At 41.8% G+C, this 16,162-nt stretch overlaps 1 protein-coding gene across 4 annotated transcripts in view; it reads left to right on the forward strand.

Annotated features, from left to right (window-relative positions):
* LAMA4 (laminin subunit alpha 4) overlaps positions 1 to 16,162 on the forward strand; it is a 107,799-nt gene that overhangs the window by 25,247 nt on the left and 66,390 nt on the right. For all 4 annotated transcript variants that reach the window (XM_062572630.1, XM_062572631.1, XM_062572633.1 and 1 more), the window contains one exon: positions 14,626 to 14,750. In XM_062572630.1, coding sequence (XP_062428614.1) covers positions 14,626 to 14,750 — 125 coding nt within the window. The remainder of the gene's footprint in view (positions 1 to 14,625; positions 14,751 to 16,162) is intronic.

The raw sequence follows: 16,162 nt of genomic DNA on the forward strand, positions 1-16,162 counted from the left end.
AAACAGAACAGATACACCTATGGACACCGCAATAACAGGGCTTTTGCAGGCATGTGGAAATCTTCAGGGAAATCACAGAATCACAGAATGGTTGAGGTTGGAAGGAACCTCTGGAGAACATCTTGTCCAAACCCCCTGCTCAAGCAGAGTCACTGAGAGCATGTTGCATAGGATCAGGTCCAAGCAAGTTTTCAGTATCTCCAGAGAAGGAGACCCCACCACCTCTCTGGGCAACCTGGTCCGGTGCTCTGCCACCCTCACAGTAAAGAATTTTTTTCTCATATTCAGATGGAATTTCCTGTGTTTCAGTCTATGACTGTTGCTTATTGTCTTGTCGCTGGGCACCACTGAAAAGAGTCTGGCCCCCTCCTCTTGACACTTTCCCTTAAGGTATTTGTATACACTGATAACATCCCCTCTCAATCTTCTCTTCTCCAGGCTAAACAGCCCCAGCTCTCACAGCCTTTCCTCATAGGGGATATGCTGCAGTCCCCTTATCATCTTTGTAGCCTTACACTGGACTCTCTCCATGTCTCTCTTGTATTGGAGAGCCCAGAATTGGACACAGTACTCCAGATGTGGCCTCACTAGGGCTGAGTAGAAGGGGAGTATTGCCTCCCTCAACCTGCTGGCAACACTCTTCCTAATGCACCCCAGGATACCATGGGCCTTCTTGGCCACAAGGGCACATTGCTGGCTCACGGTCAATGTGCTGTCCACCAAAACTCCCAGGTGCTTCTCCGTAGAGCTGCTTTCTAGCAGATCAGCCTCCAACCTGTAATGCTGCATGGATTATTCCTCCCTAGTTGAAGGACCCTGCATTTGGCTTTGTTGAACTTCATGAGGTTCCTCTCTGTCCAACTCTCCAGCCTGTCTCTCTGAATGGCAGCACAGCCCTCTGCTATATCAGCCACTCTTCCCTGTTTAGTATCATCAATAAACTTGCTGAGGAGACATTCTGTCTTTTCATCCAGGTTATAGATGATGAAGTTAAAGAAGACTGGACCCAGTACTGACCCCTGGGGAACTCCACTAGCTACAGGCCTCGAACTAGACTCTGTGCCACTCAGTACAACCCTCTGAGCTCTGCCTTTCAGACAGTTCTCAATTCACCTCACTGTCCACTCATCTAGCCAGCCCTTCCTGAGCTTACCTACGAGGATGTTATGGAAGACAGTGTCAAAAGCCTTGCTGAAGTCAAGGTACATAGCATCCACTGCTCTCCTCTCATCTACCCAGCCAGTCATTCCATCATAGAAGGCTATCAGATTGGTTAAGCAGGATTTCTTCTTGGTGAATCCATGCTGACAACCCATGATCACCTTCTTTTCTTCCACCTGCTTGGAAATGACATCCAGGATGAGCTGTTCTGTCACCTTTCCAGGGATGGAGGTGAGGCTGACCAGCCTGTAATTCTCTGGGTCCTCCTTCTTGACCTTTTTGAAGACTGGAGTGACACTGGCTTTCTTCCAGTCCTCAGGCACCTCTCCAGTTCTCCAGGACCTTTCAAAGATGATGGAGAGCGGCCTAGCAACAACATCCACCAGCTCCCTTGGTACTCGTGGGAGCATCCCATCAGGGCCCATGGATTTTTGGGTGTCAAGTTTGCCTAAGTGCTCTCTAACCTGATCCTCCTTGCCCAAGGGAAAGTCTTCCTTTCTCCAGACTTTCTCTCTTGTCTCCAGGGTCTGGGATTCCTGAGGGCTGGCCTTAACATTAAAGTCTGAAGCAAAGAAGGCATTCAGTAACTCTGCCTACCCGGGATCCTTTGTCGCCAGGGTACCCCCCATTCAGTAGCAGGCCCATGTTTTCCCTAGTCTTCCTTTTGCTACACATGTATTTGAAGATGCCCTTCTTTTCGTCCCTGACATCTCTTGCCACATTTAATTCAAAATGGGCCTTGACCTTCCTCATCGCATCCCTGCGTACTCTGACAACATTCTTATATTCCTCCAAAGTGACCTGTCCTTTTTTCCACATTCTGTATACTTCCTTCTTCTGTTTGAGTTTTCCTAGGAGCAAATCCCTCATGCATGCAGGTCTGCTTTCCTCTTTGCTTTTCTTCTTACTCATAGGGATGCATTGATCTTGAGCTTAGAGGAAGTGATCCTTGAATATTAACCAGCTCTATGGGACCCCCTTCCTTCTAGGGCCCTCTAGGATTCCTCCAATTCAGTCCATGAAGACGCAGAAGTCCGCTCTCCCAAAGTCCAGGGTTGCAATCCTACTGCCCTGCTTCCTTCCTGCAGGATCTTGAACTCCACTATCTCATGATCACTGCAGCCAAGGCTGCCCCCCGTCTTCACATCTCCAACCACTCCTTCTTTGTTTGTTAGTGCAAGATCCAGTGGCACACCTCTCCTCACTGGCTCCTCCACTACCTGTGTCAAAAGGTTATCACCAGTGCTCTGCAGGAACCTTCTGGCCTGTTTGTGCCTACCTGTGTTGTCCTTCCAGCAGATATCAGGATGGTTGTAGTTCCCCATGAGAATCAGGGCCTGTGATTGTGAGGCTACTTCCAGCTGTCTATAGAAGGCCTCATTGACTTCTTCCTCCTGATCAGGTAGTCTATAGTAGACACCCACAACAGTGTCACCCATATGGCCTGCCATAAACTCTCAACTCACTCTTCATCCACCCCTAGGCAGAGCTCAGTACGTTCAAGTTACTCTCTCACATAAAGAGCAACTCCACCACCTCGCCTTCCTAGACTGTCTTTCCTAAAAAGCATATAGCCATCATGACAGCATTCCAGTCATGCAAGATGTTCCACCATATCTCTGTAAGTGCAATGAGATCAGGGGCCTGCAACCACACACAGATCTCTAATTCTTCCTATTTATTCCCCGTGTTGTGTGCATTGGTACACAGGAGTTTCACATACGCACAGAATAGCACAAAATGGTTGAAGTTGAAAGGGACCTCTGTAGATCATCTAGTCCAACCCCACTGCTCAAGCAGGGTCGCCTAAAGCATGTTACACAGGATCACATCCAGGCATTTTTTTTTCTTTTTTTTTTTCCAGAGAGGTAATTGAGAATGCAGGTTTCCTAGGAGGGGTACAACTGGAATGCCTCCAGTTATGTTCCATGTGCGCTTCCCTGACTGCATGCAGCTACTGGAGGCATCCCGACTTGAGCTGCATTTTGCTGACTGCCCTATCTCTATAACTCTCCCCTTCTCCCATCTTTCTAGTTTAAAGGCCTCCTTAGCAGGCTGGCCAATCTGTTGGCAGACACACAAGCCCTGTTTAGTGAGGTGGATCACATCTCAACCCATAGTCTGACATGTGGACAAGCCTTGGCAGTCTTTCCATGACATCTCATATTCAAGCCCCTGGCAGGCAACAAACCTCTCTAGACAGGAGGCCAGGTTGGCAGATAGGTGCCTCTGTCCTCTGCAGCAGGGAGACACCCACAACAATCAGTTGCTGCTTCTTCCAAGTATTCCTGCAAGGCACAGGGTCAGTTGGCACAGTTGCTTCCCTTGAAGCCATGCCCAGCTCCTCCTCAGCCTGGAGGGCACTAAACCTGTTCCTCAGCTGCAAGTCTTCAGGAAGAGTAAGAGTCTTTCTCCTCTTATGAGAAGTGACCAGTTTCTAGCCTTCTTCTACAGTGTTATTAGCTATCATTTCACCACAGCAGAGAGCCCTCCAGCAACTCCACTGCTCTTGGGTGTTAGGACTCCTGGAGCTGTACAGTCTCCAAGAATACCCTATCTCTTGCTCATCTTCTCGGATGTTACACAGCCTACTGACTTCCTCCTGTAACTCCTTTACCTAATAACACAACTCATCAACAACAGAACATCTTCTGCAGTAGAGCTGACTGTCAGCCCAGGCCTCACAGAGAGTTCCCAAGCACTCCCTGCAACCTCAGACCTGTAGAGCTACATCTGCTGTCAGAGGGTCTGTCCGGGTCCAAACCTCTGACACAGCCGATGTTGTGACTCCAACAGCTACAGGCAAAAGTGATCTGTGGCATGTCATGACCGTATCTGAGGAAGCGTACACTACTATGATTGGAAACAATGGTGCTTTCTTGCACCCTTCTGTGCAACACTGCTGTGCAACACTGCTGTGTCTGCTGTCTCTGTTAGGCACTAATTCTGAAGACTAGGGAAATTTGCCTGGGAAAACGTGGGAGAAGAAATGCTTACAGAAGTAAAGATGATGGAATTTGGATTAGATCAGGAATAAGCATGCTAGATGAAAAAAAAGGGAGCATTTGGGAAGAACAGACTTGAAGGTTAGCAATCTGCTTTGCAGTAGAATCAGTGGACAAAGCAGCCCTTCCATAAGGATCACTTCTCCCGGAAAGCCTGGAGAAGCATAACAATGGATCTGGCTAAAGACCCACTTAGGGTGGCATTTGGGGCCAAGGAGAAGTAGCTACCTGTATGGCTGGGAGTTCCTGGGAATAGATAGGACCACCTGGTATTAAGAGTTCACCGCTTTCTCTCTCCTTAAATTTTTAGGCTAATTATTCCGATAAATCTTTCAGTGTTAAACATCACACTTGGTAATGAGGTGTGAGGTAAGAGTTTCTGCATTCAGTTAGTGTTTGAAAGGCAGACAAAAAACAAAGAGATTCTGTATATATTGATGGGTCTTTGTTATTGCTCTCATCACCCCTTGTTTATATCCATACAAGCCTGGTATCTCCCTGCTCCTAAAAAGCGAATGTTCTTAAATTTTATCACTTTTGGACTCCTCAGAGAATCTCAGTTGAAATAATAACTAAGATACAGGAACTGAATAAATGAACACATCTAGGGCAGTATGAAAATGAAAAAGCATATACTCCAACAGAGATGAAATATAAGGGTCAGATTCAGTATAATGCTCTAAGACCTAAATGTTATGCAAATCCCCCAAATCAATTTGGTGACTGTAGTTCCCACAGCATACAAATTAATGAAATTTTCATTGGCCTCTGCCCTGAATTTAAAATCAAACAAAATTAAACGTATATTAATTAGGCCTTAGGGTAAAGTATTCACAGCTTTAATTTCTGCTGACGTAAGTATGGGTTAGCATTCTGTTCTTAAATCTTCTCTCAGCCTTATTCATAGAGTATAAATCAACCCCATGAGTCTCTAAAAGCCTATTGAATGACAGAATCAATGATTCAAAGTTCTCTTCAGATAACCAGACAGAAGAAATCCTTGCACGTAGAGCCTTTCTTGCAGAGATGTCCACATAAAACTGGTACAGAGATCAGTCACCTGATCCTGTCATTAAAACTAAATAGTCTATCAATTCATTTTTAATATAAAAAATCATCCAAGTATTAAAAGACAGGAGAGCAGTCAGCCCAGTATAAACTCCCATTTATGACATAATGCAATACAGATGTTAAATTCATTTCAAAGTCATTAGTTGACTGTGACACACACCTTGGTGATACATGGCAGACTAATAGAGGAAAAAATACCAATTCTTTGTATTATTTTTAGACTTTGAACTTATCAATGCAACATTCTTAAGCCTAGCTAAGAGAAGGAAGTCACTTGTTGTAGGGCCCAGTAGCTTTTGAATTTGGAAACAACCATATAGTGATGTTAATTGGATTAAATTGTAACAGCTACAGATGGCTGTAGAAGGAGTAATGTGCATTTCTCCTGCTAAAGCCCAAGCAGTTAGGTTTTACTGACAGTAAGATACAAAGATATGCAGGAATGTTTTGCCTCTTTTACCACTCCCAGATCATACCCCACCAGCAACCCACAGCTGAGCTATTTCTTTAGAGCACCTCTGTTGAGGGTTCAACATTTGAAAATTCAGACATGAGAGCAAGCTTCAAAATGACTCAGCAACTGAGCAGAACTTCATGGAGATCACAATTGTCAGCTCTGAAACAAATGGCATATAGAGCTGAAATTGCTTGTCTAAAGCAATGAATTCTCATACCATATGCGAGTAGCATAATGGCCAGGACTTCGTCTACCATATTAAAACATTTGATTGCATACACTAGGGAAGGAAGGTCACCTGAGGTGACTGAAAAGTACTGTGGCAGTGATTTCAGAAGCTCACTAAAATGTATTTGGAAGGATGAAATAATTAAGAAATTACAAAGCTGAGTATCTAGGTAAAATTTTTGTTGAACTGAGTTACCACTGTCCTTTCTGAGGTTACTATTATTAATGAAGGGTAAATATTATTATTCTATGGTTAGACCTTCATAAATGCATGGAACCACATAGAGCAGAAAGAGCAAGTCTGGAGAGAATACTATAGCAAAATGCGAAAGATATACTTACTGGTGTCTATCTAGGAATCTCAGAGTGAATTTTTATCATCTCAGTCCTGGATATTTGATCAGTATGTATACAGGGCATCCAAAGACTACTTAAAAATAGAAAAATCAAAACCTTTTTGGAGAACAAAAAAGACCAAAAGGTCACAATGATGGAGCGGATAAATTTGCTGGAATCCTTTTCAGCCTTTTATGGAATTTTTAACAATTGAGCATATTGTCATGTAAGTGATTTGTTTTCAAGTGTTTGGGTTTACAGATGAGTGGAAAGGTTGGAATGGATTTGGCAGTTCTGCCCAAGAGGATAATATGTTCCACATGATTGCCAAGGCAGGTCTGGAGGATCGCCAGTGGATCTACAACCATCCATCAAGCACAAGCAGAAAGCAGCAGGGAACTAGCAAAATTCTCCTGCTTATTAGATACTTCTGGCTTCAAGACGAGCCTTGCAGTTTACAACTCATTTCTTTCTACAAAGATGGACTATGTCTGTCTATAGTGTTGGGGACTGTGGTGATCTATGCTTGGAAAGATAAAGAGAGCTATCAGTCTGGGGCTGAAATGCAGCCATCCTCCAGAATATTTTGGTACTCACTAGGTGTCAATAGAGTTAGCATTAATAGTCTTGCCTCAGACATAGCTATTTCCTTCTCTCTTAAGAATATTTTTTACCTTAGTTATTTGTGTCCTCCTTTTCTGCTAAAAATTCATACTAGTGACCCCAACAGGAGACCACTTCATTTCCTTTCCCCATGCAGCCTGTAGAAGAGACATGTAGGAAGTCAGGTCGTGACAGCAAGAGATACCATTGCACCCTCGCCTGCTCTCAGCAGCACTTGCTGCACTGTACAAGGACAAGGCCACAGGATAGGAAAGCACAGGGCCAGGTTTTTTATTGGCAATATTGTTCAGCTTTCACTTGATTTGTTAATGCAAGTCCTACAAACCAAAACTTTGACATTCAGGGGTAGATTGACCCAGACTAGGTAAAGAGCTACTTTTTTTTGCTGTTCTAATTGTTCTAGGTTGTCAGTTTGCTTTACTTTACTAAACTTTTACTAAAGTTGCACAATATTTAATGATCTCTTTAGAGTCTCATTTCCTTCTTCCATAAGTACTTCTAAAAGCTAACACTGCATCTCAGCATCTCAGTCCCAGTAGCTAGAGAGAGGTTTGAAACCACCAGTATGAAAGATAATAAAATAAAAAAAAAAAAAAAAAAAGAAAAAAGTAAATCTCATGGATTTCAAGTAATTCTGATGAGGTATTTATTTTACTATTATTATTTTGAGATAGCTATGAATTTGGGCATTCCCAAGTGGACAATACTGACCAGTTCTGTAACCTCAGATAGGAGAGCATATCACAAATTTGGAGAATTCTGAATCTACATTCGAATATTATGTCTCAAGCTCATCGCTACTGGTTCAGCAATAAACATAGACATACTGCACAGAAATGCAAACCATTTACATCACTTCAGCTACATAATTTATTCATTTTCATCATTTTTCTGCATTAGCAATTGCTACAAGAATGCCTCTTAGCAAACAAAAGAAATAGGAAAAAAAAATAATAATAATTCCTCCTTTATGGTAACAAAGACTGTTCTCAACTGCAAAGTAAAGACCAGAATTCCCAATAGTTGTTAGGGAGGACACTTCTGGATTTCACAGATAATATTTCAGACACACAATTTTGTTTGTTTTTTGTTAACTTTATTAACTTCACTAAAAGCATAGCTGAGTACTAACTGCTATGCTCTAGAGAGTCTCTGTGCCATCCTGTGTTAGGTGCCTAACGCAATTGCTCCTCATCACTCTATGGAAGGTCCTGTCTTTTTCCTAGAGAGTACACAGAAAATTGGTCTATCCTAGGTTCCTGTGGAGGAGGTTCAGCCCACCCAGCCCACACAAAAGTGTTAGCCATCTAATGAAATAATCCCCCTAAAATAAGTGCCTATTCACTGCGTTTAGTGAAGCTGGTGCCTTTGCAGCCCATTAGAAGGAGCTCTTTTCACTTACGTTTAGGTACCTAATGAAGATGGGCAGATTACCACCCCTTTGACTTTTATCAATATTTATAGAAAAAGAGGTTTGTCTTTTGCTGGGAAATTTGTTCTAGTACTATTACCTGAAAAGAATTAACAAACTTTTCATTTTTATTTGTGCATAAGCATATTTATAGGCTAGAAAAGCATATTTACAGACCAGAGCTGTATCACACAAAGTGCTCTGCAGTCTCAGAACAATGGTTCCAGCTTTACTTTCCAAGCAAATGAGTGCAGCTCAGTTCTCATGACCATTGCCACATAACCTCCCATAGCACCTTTTCATCTGCATACGTGTAAAGTATAGATGGTTACAGTATGGGACATGTAGGAGTGCTTACCCTGATTGATGATACTGTATTAGATCAGAGTAGTTAGAGCAGCTAAGGCATTTTCCAACACAGAAATATGCATCCCAGCCACTCTGTCATCTGACAAGCTCCGGCTGATGTAATAGTGGATGACTGATTATATACTGCATCCTTGTTTAGAAGCTTTTAGAAGCTATTACATTTGATTACTTTCCCTGAAGCTGAAGTGTCCATAAATGAGGGACACTTCTGCCTTGAATTTTGTTTAGTGAAAATAAGGGTTATATTAACATGGGCATATGGAAAGAATTTAGCTTAGAATTTTAACTTACTGTAATTCAAAACACTGTTTACAAAAAATGGTGTATTATAAAGCCCAATTGCAGTAGTTTTAACTGCATGGTTGTTGAATATCTGTCTTTCATGAACTGCACCATGTCTTACTCTGTTGTCTGCAAAACCAGACAGCAATTTTCTGCTAGCTTCAGTGCTTGATGCCCTAAGAGATATATCACTGACTACTTGGGGGGGGAGGGTTACTTCAGTGTTCCGTTTTTCAAAAGAAAACAAAATATAACAACAAAAAGTGTCTACTGGGTTTATGTGTTTGAAAAAGGAGACGCCAATATCACTAAACATTTCACCAATTTTGTTGAATACATTTGAATGAACCACTGGGACAGGAAAGACTGAACAATCACACACACAGTCAGACTTAGGCCACCAACTGCAAATGATGGCTTTCATTCTAAAATGTGTATGAACACTGGGACAAAGTGTACCCTTTTACTTGTAATTCCTACAGCAAAGAACTTCTTCAAAATCCAGCTTCACAAACATGCTGAAAATGGAATTCCATTCTTTCTTTTTCTCATGATTATTTCTCTGTCAAAACTGACCAGCTCAGAAACAAAACATTTTTTCAAACTACCAAACCAGTGCCACTTGAGCCTCAGAATCACTTAAGAGCTGCAGTGTCCTCCTTGCCTTTAGAGGTGTCTCATAGGCTTATCGTAGTCAAAGTTTTGTTAGAGATGCAAGCAAATGGAACATAAAATATAAGGACACTTTTTTTTTTTTTTTTTTTTTTGCTATTACTAAAAAATATGATTCTAAATACCTACAGGAGTTCTGAGTCATTTAATAAGATAAAACCACTTTTATATAATCACTAACTAGAGAAAAACTGCAAAAGTGCTTCAGATACTTGGCTAATGGGGTCTTTGGGGTAAAAGGGTCATTTAGCACTTCCCTTTGGTTTAGAAGATGGAAAATACTAAAGATACAAGGAGCAACATCAGCTCCCCTGCTACCCTGCTGTGCTCCTCACAATAGGAATCTTAGCTTTGGAAACCAGTAATGGATTAATGGATTTATTCTGATAATGCCCATGTGTTGCTTGAGGTACTGGGGACAAGGGAGGTGAAGTGAATTGCCTGGAGCAAAAACGATGTATATGACAACGGCTGCAATTGAATGTAGACCACCTGAAGCCTACTCATGCTTCAGATATAGGATTGTCCTTTCTCTTTGAGCTCTCACTGTCAATGCTCTCATATTTCTCTTTCAGTACATTAAAATCACATTTTCATTGAATAATGACAAATGCAACCTATTTTTAAAACTGTATGAGCCTTCCACTGTCTTGTGTCTCACACTGTGTGTCTCAGTAGCAGTGCTGTTTGTGTACTCTTTGTAAGAGAAGAGTTCAAGGTTTGGACATCTCCCCAGCTGCTCTCTATAACTCTGCCCTCATTTACTCTTCTGAGTTTATCTGCTCTTCCTTCCCCTCCTCCTAGCCAAGTTTTGTGTCTTCTTTCAATTTAAAGCCTTTAGTTAAAAGAACTTTCTATTTTGTGCATACTAAGTGCTCTCTTCTCTATGACAAGTTTTACTATGAAAAATTTCCAGGGAAATTTTAACACTGCAACTACTACCATCTAATCTATTTGAAGACTCACGGAGATAAAGATGTTATGTTTTTCTTTTCTGTGTCATTCTACCTGCTGTAAAGTTCTCTAGTCAAATCACTTTTTTATATATAAATAATTTATAGAAATAAATAATTGTTGTGCAGTAGGATACTCTTTTGTGTGGTTACAAAACATGCAGCAAAACAAGCAAAGTCTCCTATAATCAAAAAGAGTCTGAACTAAATGAATAATTCTTGATGAGGAGTTTTAATGGGATTCAAATGAGGAAGACATTGTTTAAAAGATAACCAGATACAAAACTGGGAGAAACGGCTGATACAGAGATTGTTGTGCTGCTATTCAGAGGAAACCCAAACCCCTGGAGAAATGGACAGAGAGGAACCTCATGAAGTTCAACCAAGGGAAGTGAAAAGTCCTGCACCAGGGGAGGAATAATCTCAGGCACTAGTACAGGCTGGGAACCAAACAGCCAGAGAGCAGCTTTACAGAGACAGAAGTGGAGGTCCTAGCGGACAGCCAGTTGGACATGAGCAAGCAATGCACTTTTGTGTTAAAGAAAACCAACAATCTCCTGAGTTGCGTTAGGAAGACCATTGCCAGAAGGTTGAGAAAGATGATACTCAGCACTGGTGAGGCCACATCTGGAGTACTGGGTCCTGTGCTGGGCTTGCCAGGACAACAAATACATGGATCTGCTGGAATGAGACCAGCAAGTGGCCACAAAGATGATTAAGGGCCTGGAGTATCTCTCATATGAGCAAAGGCTGAGAGAGCTAGGGTTGCTTATCCCAAAGACGAGAAGGCTCAAGGGGGATCTTATCAATGTGTATAAATACCTGTTGGGACACTGTCAAGAGGGTAGGGCCAGATTCTTCTCAGTGGTACCCTGCGACCAGACAAGAGGCAATGGGCACAAACTGAAACACAGGAAATTCCACTTGAACGTAAGAAAAAAATTCTTCACTGTGAAGGTGACTGAGCACTGGAACAGGTTGCCCAAACAGGTTTTGGAATCTCCATCCTTGGAGACATCTTCGGAGATACGCAAAACCTGACTGGACATGGTCCCATGCAACCTGCTGTAGCTGATGTTGCTTGAGCAGGGGGTTTGAAACAGGCAATCTCTAATGGTGCCTGCCAGCCACAGCCACTCTGTGGTTTTGTGATTCCGTGTGCTTTCACAAGGGTGAGTGTCCTTCGTTAAAATGAAGCCTTTCAATAGAGATTGATGGTATTTGGTCACAAATTAATGAAAACAACCCATCAGTGTTGCCAGGACAAAATTCTGCCACTAAATCAAGGTTATGATATCTTGATATGAAATTCATTTAGTTATGCTTGTGCAAGTGAAACCCTACTGCTTTGTCTTCCCCACTCTCATTCCTTTTTCCTCATACTCTTTTCTTCAGAGAGCACACCGTGACTGGAAGAGAAAGTCAATTTCCAATCTGTAGGGTTTGGCTTAGTTGAAAAATACTTGCTAAGCTAAGTTCACCTACCCCGAGCCTGGTGCTACTGAGAGAAGTGCCATTTGCTCTGACCACAGTCAAACTTGCTGCGGGCAAGCACTGTGGAAGCTCCTTCTTGGAGCGCTACTAATGCACCTGAAATCTGACACACAGCTTATTCCCTGTTATTCCAAAGACTGCCAGCTGCTAACAGGATAGTGATGTGATGTGATTAGATGATTACTAGAGAATATGCCGGGACACCAAGGTCATTTCCTAGTACCTGTGCCAACTCTGAAAATAGGAACACAAGATGTGTCCTGCATGGCCTGATGAAAGATTTCTGTGGCCTAATATTCACTCTCCAGTGGTAGCAACAGAACATGTTATTTGAGGAAAGTACCTCAATCTGTATAGTTTTTGAAGGCTATTTGCTTCACACTCCATCAGCAACCGTAATTACCGTATTAGGGAACACTAGAAGTTACATATCTGCTGAGGACTTTTAGTACACACTTATGGACCCATTGGCCATTAATTTCTCTTGGAAATCCCTTTCTGAGTCTGCAAATACTGCCATCTTTCAGCCTCCTGTTAACAAGTTGCAGTTCTCTACCTTCTGTGTAACAAGGTTACCTTTTAAAGTCAGTTTAAACCAGCCCCCTCCTAGTTTCACTGAGTGCTCCTCAGTTCTTGTACTGCAGGATTTGGGTGAACAACTGTTCTTCATTCAGTTTATTTACCCCTTTTGTGATTTTATACACCTCAATCACACACCTCCATCAGCCTTTCTGTCTCCTCAGTTGAACAGTCTTAGCCTTTTTGGTCTCTATTTATAAGGCACTGGTGAATATTGAACAAAATTACTCTCAGCACCAAAGCCTAAATGATCCCACTAATGACTCCTCCTCATTCTGAAAAGTGACCAGTACATTCTCCCCTTGGCTACCTAGTCTTTATCAGCTTTCAATTCACAAAAGAGAATGTCTTTCAGTTCTGTGACAACTTAGTTGGCTTTTTTGAAAATCTACATATGTTATGCTCACTGAATCCCCTTTTATACTTGATTATTTGCATCCTCATACAGCTGGTTAATGAAATAGAAATCCCAGACTCAGGCAAAGCTTATTCATGTACTCAGAGTTCTTGTTCTTTATTACAGACCATGTCATCCTACCAGGGATGAAAATCAGATTCATGAGCCCATAGCACCCACAATCCCCTGTTCGTAGGTCTGAAAAAGAGGGAAAAAAATGACAAATGGACAAATATGCACCATATAGAGCAGTTCACATATTTCTATCTTGGAGCTGACTCCTTGCTGCTGTATCATATCAGTACTAAAAGGTGTAATTGGAGAGTTCTGATCAAGGGACTTTGCAAAAGCCATTGCACAGCTACAAGAAAGAAAAGCACTTCTGCAACTTACTCTTTGAAAAGTAACTCACAAGACAGCCAGAATTTGAGGCTTTGTGTTTTTCTGATAATAACTTCTGGATATTTTGCTTAGATGTCTGGAGTCTTTTTGCCACTGTTCATGCAGTCATTCCACGGCCTTGCCAGAGCATAGGGGAAAGCTCATGTAACCTGTTGTATCTCAGTGTGTCCACTTCTAAAAAGAATGATATAACAACACTTATTTCATCTTGCAGAACTTCTGAATTCAATTTAGAATTGTTTACAGTGAAGCATGACATTGTTTGCTGACAGAAAATATTATGTGAGAGGCACAATCTTGTACTCAGCATCATGAAATATTTCAGAACAAATATTCAATATAAATTATCATAGCTGGACTGATTTCCCTAGAACCCTGGCAATATAAAATAGTGGCCAATTTGCTTCTGCATAAGTAAGCATATTTCCTCATAAACAGTAAACAGTGGAGATGAAATTTGTTTATTAAGTGAGGTTTTGTGCAGTTGCTCTGTATTTCATAGAAAGACTGTTGGAAATGCAGTTTTGCATGAGAAAGATATATCAGGCTCCTGCCTCTTGCATCCATTAAATAGACCTTCTCCAAGGCTGGGAACAAGATATTGTGATAAAACATCCTTTAACACTATAACACATCTCATCTCAGGAGAAAAGCATCAGAGCCACAGATGTATTAGCCACTGTTCACCTGCAGATTCCTTTATGTTCATTTCTAGTCATCAAGTCCAAGGAGTAGCTTCATCGAAACCTGTGTCTTCACTCATATCTGTTGATAGCATTTACCAGCAGCTATTTTTCATGGTATTTTTGTTCCAGTCAAAGAGATCATGCCAGCTAGCACACACAATTTGAAGCAGAGCTGACCGCTATGTCTGAATGCTCACGACAGCTCTAATGACAGGTAGTGCTGCATTTGCTCCAGCACTCAGTATGCGCATATGTCTGTTTTGTCCTGTACTGCACCTTGCCAATACTTGCTGGCCATCCAATGTAATCATTGAAAGCATTTTTATTTGTAGCAGTGCCGCTTACAAACAGGTTTGGCTTCATCTGTCAAAGCCTCGAAGGGTTGGGGTCTGGCACCAGCCCTTATTCTGCATGACTAGGTCTTAGCCAAATGATTTCTGCTCTGAATTATGCAGCACCTTCACTTAATAAACCTCACTCTCTCTCTTTTAACTGAAGGACTGCCAGAGAAACACAACAGGACAGCACTGCGAGCAATGTCCAGATGGCTTCATTGGGGACGTCGTCAGAGGACCACCCACATTCTGCCAGCCTTGCCCTTGCCCTCTGCCAGTAGTTACCAAGTATGTAAAGAGTCTTTGGTTTTCTTTGATTTGTCCTGATTTTGGTGCTTTATCAGCTGGGGTCATCATCCCCTGCTCCTGGATGCAGGAGACAAGGGCTGCTGCCCTTCCCAGCAAAGAAAACCAAGAGCACTGTCAGTTGCTGACATTTATAACCACATGAAAACAGCATTTCGTTTAGAAGGTGTAAAATATCTTTAAGCACTCATATCAACTCTTACCAAGAAGGAGGAGGAAATATTTGAACAGCTTCACATTCTCCTTCGTCAACATGGGAGAGATTGTTCTGTCTAGTCTAAAATAACTGTCTACTTATTTTTAAAAACACCTAAAGAATAAATTCACTCACACGGCAGCAACAGGAATGTATATGGTTGAGACAGACAGAAAGATGGATCAGTGGCCTCTGGAGTGTAAAACTGATCAGGAAAAAACATTGCCTAACAGACTCCTGGGCAATCAGTGACTGGACCTGGTTAATACAAGCACAGTTAAAAGGAAAGGGCCGAAGGACACCACAACAGGTGCAGTACCATTTCAGCTCATGCACAGCTACCTTTGAATAAGAAATTATTCTTATCAAAAAACAGAGACCAAGCCAAAGACCTCAGCTGTTATCCACTTTATGCCTCCAGAGGAAACAAATAACTACAAATGGTGACTATTACAAACTTTTAGTTATACACTAGTAATGTAGCTGAAAGAAATAATCAGCTTGCTCTTACTTGAGGTCCGTACTCCATCAGAGTGGCATCTGTGCAAATCCCACTGAATTCACAGAGGAAATGCTAACAAATATTTCCCAATAGGTTTAGGCTATTTTTTAGCGAGCTACCTACTTCCCTTATGTTGTTTCCTATTCCAATTTCAGCTGGACTTCTCAAAAGGGAAGTTTTCTCCCTTGTGTTCAGAGATAATTGTATTTGTTTATGGTTGCTATAGGATTACTTACACAGCTTTAAGGTGGGATGGTCTGCATTTTGCTCAGCTGCTCAGTGGCACAGGATCAAAATGGCAACTGAGCAAAATCCTTCCTGTCGGACTCCCATAGATCACTGTTTGGCTTTTGCAGTGAGCTACAGACATCTGAGGAGGGCTGCGCATGGAGAACAACTATTGTTGAAAAACTGCAGCTTTGACAGGATTAGAGAGAAAATCTTCAAGAGAGGGGAAAAGCCTGTTTTGTCTTTATATAAAAGGCTTAGGAGTAAGCGAGTCCACAGACAAAGCGTATTACTTCTTTCAGTTTCAGTAATGGAAGTAATGCCAGAAAAGTATAGCAGAAATACAACAGTCAGAAGCAATGCCTTTGCTTAGCAAAAGTGATTTTTTTAAGTTGCTGGACACAGAGCAACCACTATGACTTGTAAAGAGCAGTCCTCTCAAAAAACAAAACTGCAAACAAATGAGGC

The sequence above is a fragment of the Rhea pennata genome, chromosome 3, assembly GCF_028389875.1.
Source record: "Rhea pennata isolate bPtePen1 chromosome 3, bPtePen1.pri, whole genome shotgun sequence".
Classification (NCBI taxonomy): Eukaryota; Metazoa; Chordata; class Aves; order Rheiformes; family Rheidae; genus Rhea; species Rhea pennata.